We start from the raw sequence: 18024 nt of genomic DNA on the forward strand, positions 1-18024 counted from the left end.
GTCCTAACCTCTTTAGTCTTTCCTCATAGGGGAGCTGTTCCATTCCCTATATCATTTTGGTCGGAATAGAGAGAATGAAAAATGATTTAAGAAAACTTGAAGAGTGGTCGAAGATTTGGCAGCTGGGATTCAATGCCAAGTATGTGATGGGCAGTGAGAGTATTCCGCACGGACTGGGAAAGGGACCTTGGTGTGATAGTGTCTGGTGATTTGAAGGTGGAAAAGCAATGTGACAAGGCAGTAGCTAAAGCCAGAAGATTTCTGGGCTGCATAAAGAGAAGAATAACCAGTAAGAAAAAAGAGGTGATAATGCCCTTGTACAGTCCTTTGAGGCCTCACCTGGAGTACTGCGTTCAGTATTGGTGCCCGTATCTCAAAAAGGATAGTCAAGGTAGAGGCGGTCCAAAGAAGAGCGACCAAAATGGTGAGGGGTCAGCATTGGAAGACTTATGAGGAGAGGCTGAAGGATCTGGATATGTACACCCTGGAAGAGAGGAGAGGTGCAGGGGAGATATGATTACAGACCTTCAGATATCTGAAAGATTTTAATGATGCACAATCGTCACACCTTTTCCGTTGGAAAGAAATCACTAGAACTAGAGGTCATGAAATGAAACTCCAGGGAGGACGACTCAGAACCCATGTCAGGAAATATTTCTTCATGGATAGGGTGGCGAATGCCTGGGATGCTCTTCTGGAGGAGGTGGTGAAGATGAAAACAGTGAAGGGAATTCAAAGGGTAATGGGATAAACACTGTGGATCCCTAAAGGCTAGAGGATGGAAATAAAGAAAAGAGTGCATGGGGATAACTTGCTGGTGTGGTAGTTGCTACCCTTAACAAATAACAGTATCAAAGCATAATGCAACTCTATCATTGTTCTCTGCTTCAACGGCAGTTGGAAAAGGGGAACTGGATTCAGACAGCAACCAGGGACCCCGACCTTTATGGTTTGGGGAACAAATAAGCATGGGGGTAACTTGCTGATGCTGTTTTTACAACCCTTAATCATTAAGCCTAGTACTTTTGATGCGGCTCCATCATTGCTCTCTGCTTCCATGGCAGGATTTAGGAAAAATTGGATTCGGACAGCAACCGAGGGCCCTGACTTTTACAGTCTGGGAAACTGATAAGAATGAGGGTGACCTGCACAGTGCAGTTGATACTGGCATAAGCTTGCTGGGCAGACTGGGTGGATCATTTGGTCCTTTTCTGCCGTCGTTTCTATGTAGAAAATTCTTTTTCACTCAACACACAATTAAGTTCTGGAATTCATTGCCAGAGGATGTGGTTAAGGCAGTTAGTGTAGCTGGGTTTGAAAAGGTTTGGATAAGTTCCTGGAGTAGAAGCCTATAAACTGCTATTAATCAATAAGGAACAGCCACTGCTTGTTACCAGCACTAGTACTTTGGAATCTAGTTAATGTTTGGGGAGTTGCCAGGTACTTGTGATTTCGTTCAAACCCATAATCCCTGTCAAGTAAAGCATTGGAGAGAATGCTAGATTGTCATACTCCAGTTAATAGGGGGGTCATGAGGAACTTTGTATGAGAGATTTGTGCTACACCTTCTACAGATCATTTATTCTGCATTCAGAAAATATGACAGCATAATTGTGTTCAACTATTGTCCTCACCAATGAGAAAAATCAGTGGGTCTCAACCAGCCAAGGAAGAGGGTGGTAGGTTCCAGCCTCTCTTTCTGCATATATGGAATAACAAACAAGTTGTAGCTAATAGCTTTGCATTGAACTTTATTTTTCTTGTTTAGTCTTGCTAATGCCTGGAGCACACTAGCAAGGGAAAGCGATGTATGGTTACTGCCATTTGAAATCGCAGAATTTGTAAATTCAGAAGCATCACAATGCCAGTTCTGAAACCCAGTTTAGATTTGAAAAAGAAACTCATTTCCATGAGCGAGAGAATTAAAAGGCCATTTTCTCTGGCTTCCTTGCAGAAAGATATTTACCGCTTCTCTCCTTTTTGTTTTAAAGTTCCGGATGCATCTGGAAGGAACATTACAATCTGTATCCCAAGCTTCAGCCAAGGGTTCACCCAGGATATGACTCTGGTAACTGCTTTAGGTACCAGCATTCTCTTTGGCTGTATTTTATATTCTTGGTAAGTTTGCTTATGATTACTCGTTATACAGTTTAATGAACCTTTTTTGCTTGTAATGCTTATGAGATGAGAGGTCTAGAATGTGGCATCCTTCGTGCCCAAGGCCAAAAGAAAACCTGATTTATTTCACATGGGACTTGCAGAATTAGAATTCGTTGTTGTCAGAAGTCAATATACTGTTCCATGGTCCAGTCAACCTTTCACTCGCTGTGTAACATTTTTCTTCCTAAGTCCTGGCATTTCATTCATTCAGGCAGTGGCAGATTCCTGATGAAGACCGGCCCGGGGATTCGCCGCCCAGGAGATACCACATGGTCTGCCGAGCGCAGCTCTGTCACGGCCGCGCTCAGCAGACCACGGTACTAGCGCGAACGGCCCACCGGGGGATGCCCGATTCCCCATAAGCCAATCCGCCCCTGTGCGTAGGGTGTAGTTTGTAACATCTTTTGCCAGTGTGGCCCAGATCAGTCCAGTCCCCTGTCTGTGGGTGAAGTTTTTTGAGATACTTTTCACTCATCAGTGCTCCCAGACATGCTGGGGAATTACATGAGATCTGTTTAAGGAACTCCGTGAACATTTTTTTTTTAACCCTCTCTCCCCCGTTTCAGGCCTTACCTTTGCTTTAGAAAGATAAGAGGAGTTACCTGCCAGCTTATTTTTAGCACTTAATCAGAAGTATATCTTGCCCTCACTCATGGATTCGTTTACTGCCTGCCAGTGGGTGCTGGACATAGGAAGCACAGCTGGCCCCACTGCATTGCGTCCCGCCTCAGCCTCCAGCACAGGAGCGGGTTTTAAAAAGGTTACGCGCATATGTAACGCGTGTAACCGCGAAAAACCCGCTCCTCCGTGCACCGAGGCTATTTTGCATAGGCTCGGCAATGCGTGCAAGCCCCAGGACGCGCGTATGTCCCGGGGCTTTAAAAAAGGGGTGGGGCGGGGGCGGGACTGAGGCCTCCGGCACAGTGGCTGTGCCAGGGGATCACGTGCAACCTACACCTTCCTGGAGGCAGGTGCAACTTATTCAACAAAGGCCGGGGGGGAAAGTTCCCTCCGAGGCCACTCCGATTTTGGAGCGGCCTCAGCGGCAACGGGGAAAGCCATCGGGGCTCCCCTAGGGCTCGGCGCGCGCAAGGTACACAAAAAAAAAAAAATGTTAAAGTGTGCACCCCCTTGCGGCCGCGTGCGCATGTTATAAAATCGGGCATAGATTTGTGCGCGCTGGGTCGCAGGCACAAATCTATGCCCGTGCGTATCTACTAAAATCTGGCCCACAGTGTGCAAACGAGTCCACCCTCAGGAGCCACCAAACATAAAAATCAACTTAGCTTTTAAATGGGCACTGGGGCCCTAACAGGGGCAAGAGATGCTTTATAAAATAAATGTCCACGTAACCATCACAACTTGTCGTGTGTTCGCAGTGGGTGAAGCTTTGTTTGCAAGATGCTGATTGCAGTTGTAATGGGACCCTTGCAATTTTATGGGAGGGGGGTAAAGAGAATAGAGTTGTACCAAAGCTTCAAGGCTCCCCAAGATTACAGAAAACGAATGATTATAATGGTGGCAGGAAAACTGTAGGCAGTGCATGTAAAAGCTGGCCTAGTATCTCCAGAAACTGATTTCAAAATGTAGGAAATGATTGCAAGTCTTAGGGTCTAAGAGAGAATTCAGTATCCAGGTGAAGAAAGCAGAAGAAAATGTTTGTACAATTTTCTTGAAGTCTTTTTTTTAAAATGATAGGACAGCAGAATAATTGCTAAGGCCAGCACCAGCCATAGCAGGATTATTTTTCTTAGGAGTAAACCTCAGCTGGTTTATTGGAAGGGTGACGGGGGGGCCCCCCAGTGAACAAGACATTCTGGGGGCCTCTGATTTTGTCTGACAGCCGGACTGTATCTGTGGTGATGGGGGATTTCTAGGACCCTTGAGAGATTCTCTGGGATTAACCATTCTCCTGAGCCTAATCCTGAAAATGTTTTATTAATTATGTATAAAACTTGTTTCATGCATCTGAACTCAAAAATCATTATCTTTTTATGTGTATAATCTTTATTTATGTGTCTCTTTTTTATAGCTTGACCTCAACAACCCGTGCAAGCTCTGACGCCCTGAGGGGAAATTTATCACCTCTTGAGACTGAAGTATGTTTCTAGTTTGCTTCTATTTTTTGTTTTACTATGGTAGTGCTGGAGAATCGTTCCTCCACAGACTTTAAATGCATTAATTTATTTCTACGATTGGCCCTTGCATAGGGATACATTTACTAGGCTGGATAGAGTGAGGGCAGTGCTGGCTCCCACCCTTCTGCAGTGTCCTGTCACCTCAGTCTTTCAGCTTATCTAGCTGCCACATGGCTTGTGACAGCCTTCGGGGCTAGCCCTTTCTTCAGACCGTTAGTATGCTGGCCCTTTACCACAAGACCTATGGCCTCAGTAGCTCATCTTCTGGCTGCCACGTCCTCCTCCTGGCAGTCGGGTCTGTCTGTGCCTTCTGTGGTCATGGGACAATTGAGAAAACAAGCATTTTTGCTTGGCTTTAAAAATCATTTTAAAGTCCTAAATAGTCAGTTTGTAAAAACTGAAATAAATAACGCTTTGTAATTAAAAAAAAAAAAAAAAAAAATCTTTATTCATTTTAAATATTGTTTTTAAATGCAGCCTTGCCTTTGATTGTTACTTTTCTTACAAATTGTGCACCCACCGTGCATCATAGAACATGAGTAGATAAAGCCTTCAAGGCCCATCCCATCCCAGTTTCCCGATGTACTGCAGAATTTTACTCTTACTTCCCCATTATCAAGACTTTGTTTTAAAAATGGTACTATTGCTTGATTGCTCTGAAAAGGAGCTAACCTTGGAGCACTTTAGCTTGTAAGTAAGTGAAGATGGGGGAGTGGGCGTTCTAGAAGGTTATTCCACTTTAATCTGTAGAAATGGCTCAGACAGGAACTTTGGAAACCCACATTTAAAAAAAATAAAAGGCTAACGCTAAAAAACATTAAAGGTGAATTTTAAAAACCAGGCATGTGCAGAAATCGGGAGATGGGCGCGCATGTAGCACAATCATGTGTCCACCTGACTTTATAAGCCTCCCTCGTGCTCATAAGTACCAGAGAGCAAATAATCTTGCATCAGGAAAAAAAAAGAGTGGAATGTGCGTGGAGCCAGGAGAGATGCACGCAGGAGGCTGAGCGCCCGGCATGCACCCAGGGATATTTCAGTCAAAGTTACTTCTGCTTTGGAGGAGGTAGAAGTCTTAATAAAAATATTTCCAGGCATCTATGACGTGTTTGAGGAGTCTGGGTTAACTGGAGAGTGCAGGCTAAAGAGCCAGAGGGGTTTGGAGGACCTGGCTCTAAACTGGGCAAACTGGTGGAAGAACTGATGAAACTGGTCGTGGGCTGGATTCACCTTTTTTTTTTTTTTTTTTATAAAATTCCCTCACTTGCACGTCCCAAAGCCAACAGACGCTGCTGCGCACGCACATGCTTAAAATTAGGAGCGCACATCCACGTGCCAGGGCTATTTTATAACGTGTGCAGGATACAAAATTGCCACGTATCTGGCCGCAGGCCCACATACACGTGTATATGTGCGCCCACATGCCCGTTTGAAAGTTACCGACCCCGTTTTCCATTCTTAAGATTTCCATTTGTTGGATTCATAGTTTAAAGGAAAAAAAAGCACAAGGGATGCTTAGTCAGACCAAATCAGAGCCAGGTGCGTAATGAGCCATCCACTCACATTTCCCAAGTCTTCAGTGCCTCGGCTCTGCTGCTGCTTTGTCTTCTGATTTTGGGGATTTTTTTAGTTTTCACGAAGACCCGTGTCCAGTTTTACATGTTGCAAAGAAAACTTTCCACCCTGGTTTAAGCTGCTTTTAACCCCACAGCCGCTCACTCAGTGTTAGAGGTCACGAAAGAAGTGGCGAGCATTGGATTTGAATGCATCTTGCTTGGTTTCTGTGTGTGCTTGAGCTGTTGGCACCGATAGGATTTATTTCCTGTAAGTCCTGATGTCTCTCTGTCTTTTGTAGGTAGCTCGTTGCTGCTTTTGCTGCACGCCTGGTGGAGACGGTAAAAAAAAATAAAATAAAATTCCATTACTTTATCTTATTCTTCCAATTTAGTGTGTATTTAAGCATGCTTAATTCTATCCCAGGATTATCTTTTTTTCTTTTTTTTTAAAGAAAAGACATGATACGAATGACAGAAATCAGTGACGTCCTAGTCACATATTTAATTGAGAGAGATGTCTTTATTTCTTTTATTTCTGTATAGTTGATGTTGAAGAAAATGAAGCAGCACGGGGAGGACAGCAGGTGATTTATGATGAGAAGAAAGCCACCGTGTACAGTTACTCCTTCTTTCACTTTGTTTTTTTCCTGGGATCGCTTTATGTGATGATGACTGTGACCAACTGGTTCCAGTGAGTAACAATTCTTTCCAAACTGTAGCAAATTTTATTTTTTAAAAACCAGCTAACCAGATTAGTAGTGCAGTGGCCTTCCCTGCAGATTTACAGAAATGAACACAAAACTTTTCGGTTTGAACAAAACGAATGAGAAAAGCCCCGTGGGTAGGGTTGCTGGTTCAAATCCCAAGAAGGGACATAAGCCGGTACTGACTTGTCAGTATGTTCTTTAATAAAAACATTGTTAAATCAGGGTTGTTGTATTTTTGTCAGACTTAAAGTAGCAGTGTCTCCTACTCAGTTGTGATAGCAATAAAATAAGGTAGTAAATGGTGGCAGATAAAAGCCAACTGTTCCATCCAGTCTGTTCTATTATTCCTATTCCCATTGTAAGGATATATCCCAGCTGCTTGCCATAGAGTGCGCGACTGCTCATAAGATATTGCTGCCAATCTAGGAACAGTTTTGGCTGTTTTTCCCCCTTAATGTTCCATGATCTTGGGTAGACGAGCATGCAAGAGCCCTGATGTGGTTCGCCCCCAGTGCCCCCTCCTAGGTCCGGTGTTGCAGCTCCCCTGTGTTTTTCACTAGAGCTTCTGGTTGTTGCTATACTTGCAGCCTGCCAAACAGACCCAGCCGCTTGTTTAGTGCCTGCCTGACAGACCCAGCTATGTGATGACATTTGAGTGGCATTTAGGGTAATTACCCCTCCCCCCCAATGAATGAATTGAACACTCAGTTCTTTTATTCCCAGGTTTCACAATATTTATAGAAAGATACTCTTTTTAAAAAGTAAGACTACTACAGATATCGTAAAACCACTGAGTTGCATGCATTATTAGCCCACGTGGTTATATTGTGTAATACATTCAGTTCTAAGCCCTCTCGGTCCTGCTCAATATCTCATGGCAAGCAGCAATGCACTCCTTGCATGAATTCAAACTCTTAACAGGTTGCGATACCTTTATAGGATTTGATTTTCAAAGCAACTTACGTTATGTAAAACCCTGTTTTATGCACGCAAGTGGCATTTTTGAAAAAATAGTCAGGGGCCAATGTGCGCAAAAGTGTGTGTGTAGCGCAGTTTCCTATGTACCTTTATATATTCTAAGGAGCACAGCTAAGCAGAGTTGGACGTATCTGCATGCCTTTTTTTTTTTTTTTTTTTTTTTTTAAATCTCGGGTGAATATTTAAAGGAGTTACACATGTAAATGTAACATACTAGTGTAGCAATTTTCAAAAGCCATTTACCGGCGTAAAGTGCGCTTATTGTGGTTAAAACCTATTGGCAATTCGATGGCATATATACAGTGGCTTGTAAAAGTATTCGACTCTCTAAAAAGTCAGATTTGTGTGGTTTAAAAATGACACTTACACAGATTGTTCCAGACAGTATGTTTATTGCAAACCAGTATGCACTTAAAGTCAATTTTCAAAGTCATAATTCAAAGTCCAGATGTCAATCCAGTCGAGAATCTGTGGCAGTATTTGAAAATTGCAGTCCATAAGCTTCATCCAATCAATCTGAACAACCTGGAGCAAATCTGCCAGGAAGAATGGACAAAAATCACTCCCAATGTGCAAAACTGGTAGAAACTTATCCCAACAGACTTAAAACTGTTATTGCAGCAAAAGGTGGTTCTACCAAGTACTATGTCTGAAGGGGCTCTGAATATTTATTTATTTATTTGAAACTTTTTATATACCGGTATTAGTATGCATACATCATGCCGGTTCACATTGTAACTTAAGGCTGAAATTACATTCAACAGGGAGGGGAAACAAGGAGGATTATACATAGAGCAGGAGACATTGAAATTAAAGCATTAAAGCTGTAACGGGCTATTTACAGGGCTATATACAAGTTTAAGCAGTGTGTGTGTAGCGCAGTTTCCTATGTACCTTTATATATTCTAAGGTGCACAGCTAAGCAGAGTTGGACGTATCTGCATGCCTTTTTTTTTTTTTTTTTTTTAAATCTCGGGTGAATATTTAAAGGAGTTACACATGTAAATGTAACATACTAGTGTAGCAATTTTCAAAAGCCATTTACCGGAGTAAAGTGCGCTTATTACTTATACAAGCAACATTTTTTCAGTTTTTAATTTTATTTTACAAAAAATACAGAGAAATAATGAATTGTGACTTTGAAAATTTACTTTTAAGAGCATACTGGTTTGCAATAAACATACTGTCTGGAACATTCTTTGTATCATTCGTAAACTACACAAATCTGACTTTTTAGGGGGTTGCATACTTTTGCAAGCCACTGTATTATAGCAATTTTCAAAAGCCCACTTACACAGGTAAAGTGCATTTATACATGTAAAATCCAGTTTTAAATGTGTAAATGCTTTTTAAAATCCGGCCCTATGTGCGCAAGTTACTCCGCGCAAGTTACACCGTGCTTGGAGCAGATGTAATGGTGTGTGAGGTAGTTAGTTTGCGTACCTGGTAAGTTACCCGAGAATTTTCAAAGGAAATGTGTGCGCAGCAGTTCACTTTAAAAATACTTGGTAAAGTCTGCATGTACAATGTGCACACAGACTGTATCGCTAGGTGGACTGTTAAAAAAAAAAAAAAAAAAAAAGTACCCTCCCTTGGGCCATTGAAGATTGGGGCTTTTGTGGTCTTGAAAGTTCATGTATGTCATCTTTGGCTGCCTTCTATTTGATCCACATACTCTGTATTGTACCCTGCAAAGAGTCCTTATAGTACATCTTCTTCAACAAGTCACCTTGGCAGTGTGTAAGAATGGAGTTCCAGGACCTGGTGTCCTGCTTCTAAGAATGCTTGTTTTTATTTGTGTTCGAGTGTGTGTGTGTGTGGTGTCCATGCCTGTCAAACAGAATCTCTCCCGGACTTCCATTGCTACATCATCAACTAGAATGGAGGAGCAGGCTGAGAACCAGGGAAGCCAGGGGTCAGATCCTACTGCCACTTCTTGTGGCCTTGAGCAAGTCACTTTATCCTCCATTGTCTCCTGTACAAACTTAGAGCATAGACTCAGAATGGGAGAAAAGCCTTAGGCCCTGATTTTAAAAAGCATTTACTCACGTAAAACAAAGATTTACTGGAGTAAGTGGGTTTCTGAAAATTGCTACAATACATGCCATTGAGTTGTCCATAGGATTTACTCATGTAAGGGCACTTTACTCCAATTAAATGGCTTTTGAAAATTGCTACAATAGTAGTTACATTTAACGTGCATAAATCCTTTTGAAAATTACCCCCTTAGTAAACAGAGCCCTTAGATTGTAGTCCCTTTAGGGACAGGAAAAATACCTATTGTATCTCGCCTTGAGCTCCCAGTGAAAAGGCATGAGCTGAAAATAAAAAGAAATAGAAATAATCTCATGTAGCAAGGAGAAATAAACAGCAGGAAATTACTACAGTCAGCCAACAGGTGCAAAAAAATGCATTGCGTCCTTTCTTCTTTCAACATCCAAATCGGCATTACTGAGGAGAGCGTGTGATATTCCCGATCATCTCCCTCTCCGTGTGTTCTTGTCAGTGATAAGGCGTGCAGCGTAATTCATAGATGACCCAAGGAGACCAGACTGATTTACATCGTGCTTATTGTCTTTCAATTCCATTTTCGTTTCAGTTTCAGCGAGGCAGATATTGAAAATCTGTTCCACAGCAGTTGGTCTACCTTCTGGACTAAGATGATTTCGTGTTGGGTGTGTATCGGCCTTTACCTGTGGACCCTCAAAGGACCCCTCTGCTGTCCAAACCGACAGTTCATGGCATAAAACAGTTCATGTTACAGGTTTACGCTCTCTTCTTCAGCTGTTACATACAATTTACTTTGTCGCTTTGGTGATGAAGAAACTAGAGGAGTTAGTAAGCCCAGTAGGTCAATATGTGCTTTAACTATTTTTTTTATAGTTGAAAAAGGCAAATTAGAAGAGGTTTTCTAGTCATTTTCTGTAATCTTGGAAGACTGTGTTGGAGCTCAATGAATTTGTGCAAATGAAAACCACGTTGGAACATTATGACTGGAAAAATATATACATTGGGATTACTGGATCAAGCTAACCAATTTGTAAATTAGAATCGTATTGCCTTTAAATATTTACATTTTATCTTCTTTGTAACAGGTATAACTATGACATTCTGGGGTATAATGTTTGTCCTGCTCTCTGCCTGTGAACATATTGGCCTACCTACAAGGGTGGAATTCCCCCTCTTGCAGCAGAAGGACCAATATGTATTGGGCCAAAGGTTTACAAACTCTGTTTCAGAGCAGCTGCGCTATGACCAAACCTTGATTTCCACAAGAGCAGAGTAATATGTGGCAGTATCTATGCAGTGAAGCTTTTCCTTTCTTTGTATAATTTTCCAAAAGTGGGCCATGGGATTTTGTACTGTCCACTAATGGTTTCCATTTCCATGCTCAGTTTGAAATGAATCTGGCTAGTCTGGCCTGACTTGGCATCTGTGCTGTATGTGTATGCTTTTACTTGGTCTAAAATACCTTGAATTTTGGAGGCTCTGTGGGCTTGGGCCTGACAGGATCCCAATGTGTCACGGAGGCTGAACATTCTAACCTCAGGACGAAAAGGCACCGTTACAAGAAACATGGATGCTCCATCCTCGTGAAATGGCCTCACTGAAGCATTCACTCTTGGAGGTGACTTTCCATTTCAGGTTTCATTGGATTGCTAAGTCCATTCTGTCAAGTGATGCAAGGGCAGAACAAGGGAAAATTATGGAATACAATAAAAAATTGCAAATTTAAAAAAAAAAAAGAACAAGGGAAAATGTAACTTTTGTGATCTTGGCAGGAGTTTGAATCAACATTGCCCTCCAAGAAATGTTTTTATGGTCTTCGTGTTTCAGAGCCTGGGCACTTTTACCTGCACCACAAAGAGGACGGGCCTGGCAGACAACATACGGGTATTTTTATTTTGACATCTGCATGCCTGTTTTCCAGCGCTGAATTTGCACCTGCTGCAGATAGAAGTGCCCCATGGCACTGGTCAACACAAAATTTTCCAAGGGAAACTCTGCAGATGGACCCTGCAGGCAATACACCAATTTTTTAAAATTGCCCTAAAAATGTATTCTAAGAGACAAAGCCTTTAAACAAGCTTCAACCACAATCTGCATTTTTTTAAAATTCAAATTGCTTTTGGTGCATCATTCATTTCTTTGGCCAATTCCATAGAATACTGAGCAGTGCATGTAAAAATTGTATACTTAAAATTCATAGCATCTGTTTTATGTACGTATATCTGAGTCATGACACACATGGTGGGTTGTAAGTGCGATCTTTTGAATGACTCACGTGATTTATTAAATAAAAACTATGTTTGTTACATTTGCATATGGAGATGGTTCATGGTATAGATAGCTCCAGTTTAGAGAGAAAAATAATTTGTAATTTCTAAATGAAACGGAAGCCATTTACATAGTAGTAATGTAAATAAATAGTGCTGAATAACCTTGAGTGTAAAAAAGTTATTTTCTGATATTTGCCCCTTCATTGGAGCTTTAAGGGCACTGGCTTTTCTGATGGTGTTGAGAAGGAGACCCAGCCTGCCAGGTGTACACAGACCCCCAAAAGTATGGGATGGTCTAGGTAGTGCATTAATCCAAGTCATTCTCGGGGGGGGGGGGAGCCTTTCAACCTGTGTAACGGCTGCGACGCTGAGAGAGTCACCGTATATACTTGTGTGGCAGGAGTTTGTACTTTTGTTACCCTTTTCAGGATTTTTAAATATTGGCCTCAGATGTTGTGGTAACTTTGTATGTGAAGATTTAAAGATATAAGGTTGTTGATTTCATTAAGTTTTATTTGTTACTGTTTAACGTTCCAGTTGAGAGATGGCAGGGTTTTTTTTTCCCTTAGCCTTTTCATATTGTCTATATGGTATTACACTGTGGTTCCTTTAAGACCGGTCTGCTGTGGTAATACTGTTTAACAGAGTAATCTAAACATGGCGTTTGCTGAGATCATTCTGTTCACAGGAATCCTCTGTCTTAGTAGGGAAAAAGCGCAATTGTAAATAGTAAGTCACCTTCTTTGTCTTGATGTGGATGTAGTTTCCATCGGTAATGATTTTGTTGTGTATACACATTGTTTAAAGGCTTCCCAGTCACTAACAGCATGCATCTAGAGAGGAGCAGCCCTGCCTTCTGTTAAGTTAAATATAGGACAGACCGATATAAACACCTCTGGTGCTGAAAACACTGGGATCGGACCTTAAAATCTATAGACTGGACTGACCAGCACCTCTGTGGACAGTCTGGAAAGGAAGCCAGAATTTAAAAGGGACTTTTTGGTTCTCTGCCTCCCTGATGTGTGTATGCAGGGCCATTTGGTGCTGGACAGATTTCTTCTGTGCCTTCCCCTATGCTGTGTGTTTTCTCTGTTGGGTTTGATGCTTTATCGGAGATGTGTCGTTGCTGCTGAGGACTGTACTTTGCTTTGACCTGTTTTGGGCATATTTGCTTCCACTGACTTTTTCTAAAAAAAAAAAAAAAATCCTTGCTTGGGTTTTCCTCTAGATTCTGTAGTTTTTCACTTTTTTTTTTTGTTGTTGTTGTTCATATTCAATAAAGACACAGAATGGGAAGGTCCATTTTGAATTAGACCCAGTCTGAGTAATATGGATCTTCTAGGATAATTACAACACAACAGAGCCAACAAGTAATCCATAAAGGAATTACATAAAGACATAAAAGGGGAACCAATATACCTTAAATAGTGAGGGCTTACTTTTAATTACAATCTTAAGGTAAGTGTGAATTCACATTTTTAAATTCAGATTTTAAGGTGTCAGCGCCCGGTCTTTTCTATCATCCACCTTGTGTCGTTTGTGTCTTGTGCTCAAATAAGTCAACAAATTTGAGGAAAAGTAAATCAAAATGTTTCAAAATCCTGATGATGAAATTCTAAACAAAGCGTCACACGGCCGATTTTTCGTTTAAAAAAAAAAAAAAAAAAGCTTCAACAGGGATCTTACTAATTAGCAATATCATACTGCGCGACTCATTAGTCGGACCAAACTGATCTCTGCATTCAAGTCGATACTGAAGTGTCGGGCTTCGTTTAGAATTTCATCAACAGGATTTTGAAACATTTTGATTTACTTTTCCACAAGTTTGACTTATTTGAGCACGAGACACACATGGCACAAGTTGAACACACTCTGGCTTGCTGACACCTTAAAATCTGAATTTAAAAACTTGAATTCACACTTACCTTAAAATTGTAATTAAGAGTAAGCCCTTAACTATTTAAGGTATATTGGTTTCCCCTTTTTTGTCTTCTAGGATAACGCCATCTTTCAGTCCACTATATCTTGCTTTACAAGGGTTAAATAACTTGTGTCTATACTAAATGTTACTTAACCTGTACCTTCTGCGTTCCTGAAATGAGAGAAGGCTGGCACGTCACACCACCATGGATGATATTGTTCACACCACATCTCATTTGTAACTGATTTTTATATAGAATGAATAACATATTCATTACTGAATAGCATTAACATCTGCCTAAATCCATCGGTACTGTACATAAAAAGTGATGGCGTTGAGACACATTGGTACACACTGAGTTTCTTGGAGCAGGGATCTCTCTGTAAGTCTTAAGTGAATGTAAAACAAATAAAAAATGATTGGACATGGTTGTTGGAACATTTAAGGTGATAGTGGACCACATGTAAGGGGCTGGTCCTGAGGTATTAGCATGAGATGGTGAACCTTGAGATGGCCGGCGTGCCGGTTGAGCACTGATTTGACAGGGCTGTTAGCTGTCATAGACTGAGCAGGCCTTAGACTAAATTAATCTCTTGCCCTTGGAAGTGGTCTCACCACAGCAGAGTTTTGAGGTACTTCAGTGAGGCAGTAGGGGGATGTTTGCATTGCTATTGTTTTGTGCTTACCTGTTTTATTCATAAATGAGGATCTGTAGTTCCAGTGCTGTCATCCAACATCTTTATTGAGCATTAACTGTCTTAGAAAAGAGAGGACAGAGGAGAGTGGATCTGGTGAAGGATGATGGTGATATCTTCAGGAATGGGATACTGAAGTGAGACACTGATGGCATGTGTGGGGGCGTCTGGTAGACTTTGAGTGGAGCAAAAGGGCTCGGAGATTACAGGGGACAAAGAAGATGGCGATTAGTAACTCATTAATTATGTGATGAGGTGTGCTGCATGCAGTAATGTGATCAGTTTTTCTGATCACGGGTAGCAAATCTTATTCTAAGGTACGTGGGCTTAACAAGTACAATATAAACTGCTACGTGGTATTGCGGCATGACATTTTCTTCCATATTCATTTCAAAATTCATTCTTAAAATTGTATCCACGTCATCTCACATTTGCCTCCTTTTCTTCCAAGTCATTGCTCCTGAAAATCAGATGTCAAAAAGCATTTTGTTTTAATGTGCAAATGTTACAGTTTTGCATTGAGCCAAGAAGGGTGGCCCTGGTGACCTGGCTCCAAAGAGTTTGTACCAAAGCTGGACTAAAAGCATTTGGAGAATACAGCCAACACTTTCCTGCTCATTGCAGTTATCAGATAATAAGATAATGCAGGATACCATATGGTTAATGCACTGTGGGGCCGATGCAAAAAAGGGCACTCAGCTGAGCGCACTGTTTTACCCATGCTAGGACGCGCATCCGCAATGCCTTATACTATAAAGGGATTAACATGCAACCCCCCCAACTAAACTAATAGCATTCATCACATGCAAAAGCATGTAAATGAGGCTATTATCCCCCCCCCCCCCCACCCCAGATCAAAAAAAAAAACCTGTGCGCCAGACCCGCACATTTTTAGGCTCAGAAAAGCAGGAAATGCTGCTTTTCTGTACATCCTTTGACTTACTATCGATATTAAGTCGGAGGATCCAAAAGGTTAAAAAAATAAGTGTGCCAGTGATCAGACGCTCAATTAACTGTGGCTGTGCTTAGGTTAGGAAAACGGACCCTCTAAAATTGAGCATACATTTCCCTAGCCCGCTGACAGCCACCTCTCCCGAGTGCCCGCTGCCAAGGAGGCACTAGGGGCACACATTTGTCCCTAGTACCTTCTCAGCAGCGCAAGCCCTCATTTAAATATTCAATTTCGGGCCCAGGAAAGGTCCTGGGCATGCGTTAGGAAAGCGGGCGCTCAACACTGAACACCCACGTTGACCTATTGTATCGGCCCCTGTGTTGGGCTGCACCTTGCCATGGGAGTCCCATGGGCTGAATTTAAGAGCAATGCAGGAGACATTGCAACCTGTTTACCAGAACTCCATTTACTGCATCAAGCTCTTGATATTTTGTTTCATTTAAGGGAGAAAAACCAATCCTCTTTTGGAATTCAGCAGAATGCCCTCACCAGTATCTTGGCTTTCCAACTTATCTAGGTTATGGATTACATTGCTAGAGGACAGTCTGACTGTAAGCATTCTGGTGGTGCTTCTGCCAGTGTTAGGCCAGCACAATTGTCTGATCTTGAAAGTTGCAAACCAGAAAACTTTAAATGACAGTCTGTAGTTACAGAATCACAGCAATTTGTATTGTGGGGCTTTTGCAGCCCTGTGCACTGGTCCAAATTTGTCCCAAACCGGGCAAAATATTTTGTAGCTACATTGAGCTATTCTTAGTTACTTTACTTACTAGAGGGTGTACATTTGTTTTTATTTATGCATGTAAATGTTTTACATGCATAAAACTTAATTTTATATGTGTAAAATCATATATACATACAAATTACTGAAATGAATGCCGTGAACTGAAAAAATGGAGGAAGCGAATGAACAATCAAAACTTGTGTGTACATCCTTGCTAATTAGAGAACAAACTTGGCTTTTAAGTGGAATTTTATTTCAAGTGTGTTGCCAAATGACCCACTTTTCTAATGAAAAATTATAAAATTACTGTAAAGCATCTGATAGGTAGCAGGATTTTCATAAACCTGCAGGATAGCAGATATCCTTTTTGAGATTCTGGTATGTAGAGTTTGATTTCTTGAAGCTTTGCCTGCACTGCAGGTATTGATTAGTAGTCAAAGTAACATTTCCCAAATCGTTCAGACTTGCCCATATTTTGTTTTCCAAAGAACCTTTTTGCAACCAAACTTGTCAGAAAATTGTCATCCCGTGTACACATTTCTTGTTTCATATTGAAATAAATTTGTCCACATTGGAAGATGTGACCTTGAGCAGCATCGATGAAGGAAGGAAGTAACTCAGCCTTAGGAGATCATTTCAGTCTGAAATTAGACTTAACTTCAGAAGAGATTTAAAGCAAACTTTTAAAGATTTCAACTTAATGGCTTTTTTACCAGGTTTTTGTTTTGGCTTTTTTGGCTGAATTTCCATATCCAAAATGTATTACTGACAAATTACAAGAATCTGTTTTTGTCTTGTATTCGTTTATATATTGGTTTTAATATAAACATCTCAGTGTAAGGATATAGCTGTTTTTATTATAGAAATATAGTCATGGCTAGTTTAGTTATTAAGAATTGTGAAAACTGATAAAAGGTGCTGTAGAAATAGAGTATATACTGGATATAAGACAGGTTAATGGCTTTTGGAATAAAAAAAAAAAGACAGTTTATAATAATCCTGAAGCCAAACTTTAAGAGCAAATTTTAAGTTGTTTTTAAAATAAATGTATTTCTTGTTTTGTATATTTGTGTTCTGTATTGAAAGTAAAAGCAATGTTTCAAGTCTAATTTTCTAGTGAAACAACAAGATTTGTGTATCCCACACTAGAAATACTTGTCATAAGGGACAAAATAATTTAATATTTTCCAATGTTGTCTTTTTTCACACTGTATAATTTAATAAAGTTTATTTTAAACTTGTCCTGCTTAATTCATTGGCTTATTAAATTTATTTGCAGCCCTTAAATTTGTCAGCTCCTTCAGAAGAAAGCATTTTGTTTCTCTCAAAGTCTGACACATCACTTCTCTTCCAGAAAGGGCAGTACAAAATGCAGATTGTTGCCCATAATGTTCTCCTGCTAATGCCATGTTGTGACCCCCTCCTGTATTGCTAAGTGGGCAGTAATAACAGTAATGTCATCACACTCCATCTCCTACTGTGTAGTCTGCTGCAGCCCTCTGAATGCCCTGTGCCATCTGCACGCCTCCATCCACGGCAGGGGTTGGGCAATTGTGGGCTGCAAACCAGTCAGATATCCCTCATGAATATGCATGAGAGAGATTTGCATGCAGGGCTGCTGCTAGCTTTTTTGCTGCCCAGTGTGAAAAATTACAATTACCATTCATTCAGTGTCTGTCCTGGGCCCATCAAAAGTCCAGCTCCGTCCTGCAATTTAGATTTTTTAAATCTGACTCCACCCCCCCCCCCCCCCATCCCAGAACCCATGTATAGGGAAGGGTATGAGATAACTTAGGCAAACCTTACAGCCTTGCACATATGCCACATTTCCCCCCCCCCCACACACACACACACCCTTTACAGACACACAATTAAATTATGCATTTATAACAAATTTTACATGAAAAAACATT

General features: G+C 41.0%; 1 protein-coding gene across 1 annotated transcript in view; it reads left to right on the forward strand.

The window, feature by feature from the left end:
* SERINC5 (serine incorporator 5) overlaps positions 1-17352 on the forward strand; it is a 131183-nt gene extending 113831 nt beyond the window's left edge. Inside the window, exons 8-12 of the mRNA XM_029575654.1 lie at positions 1992-2118; positions 4193-4259; positions 6154-6193; positions 6398-6545; positions 10139-17352. Of these exons, the coding sequence (XP_029431514.1) occupies positions 1992-2118; positions 4193-4259; positions 6154-6193; positions 6398-6545; positions 10139-10286 (530 nt within the window). The 3' untranslated portion in view covers positions 10287-17352. The remainder of the gene's footprint in view (positions 1-1991; positions 2119-4192; positions 4260-6153; positions 6194-6397; positions 6546-10138) is intronic.
* Positions 17353-18024: the final 672 nt, after the last annotated feature.

The sequence above is a fragment of the Rhinatrema bivittatum genome, chromosome 1, assembly GCF_901001135.1.
Source record: "Rhinatrema bivittatum chromosome 1, aRhiBiv1.1, whole genome shotgun sequence".
In the NCBI taxonomy this organism is placed as follows: Eukaryota; Metazoa; Chordata; class Amphibia; order Gymnophiona; family Rhinatrematidae; genus Rhinatrema; species Rhinatrema bivittatum.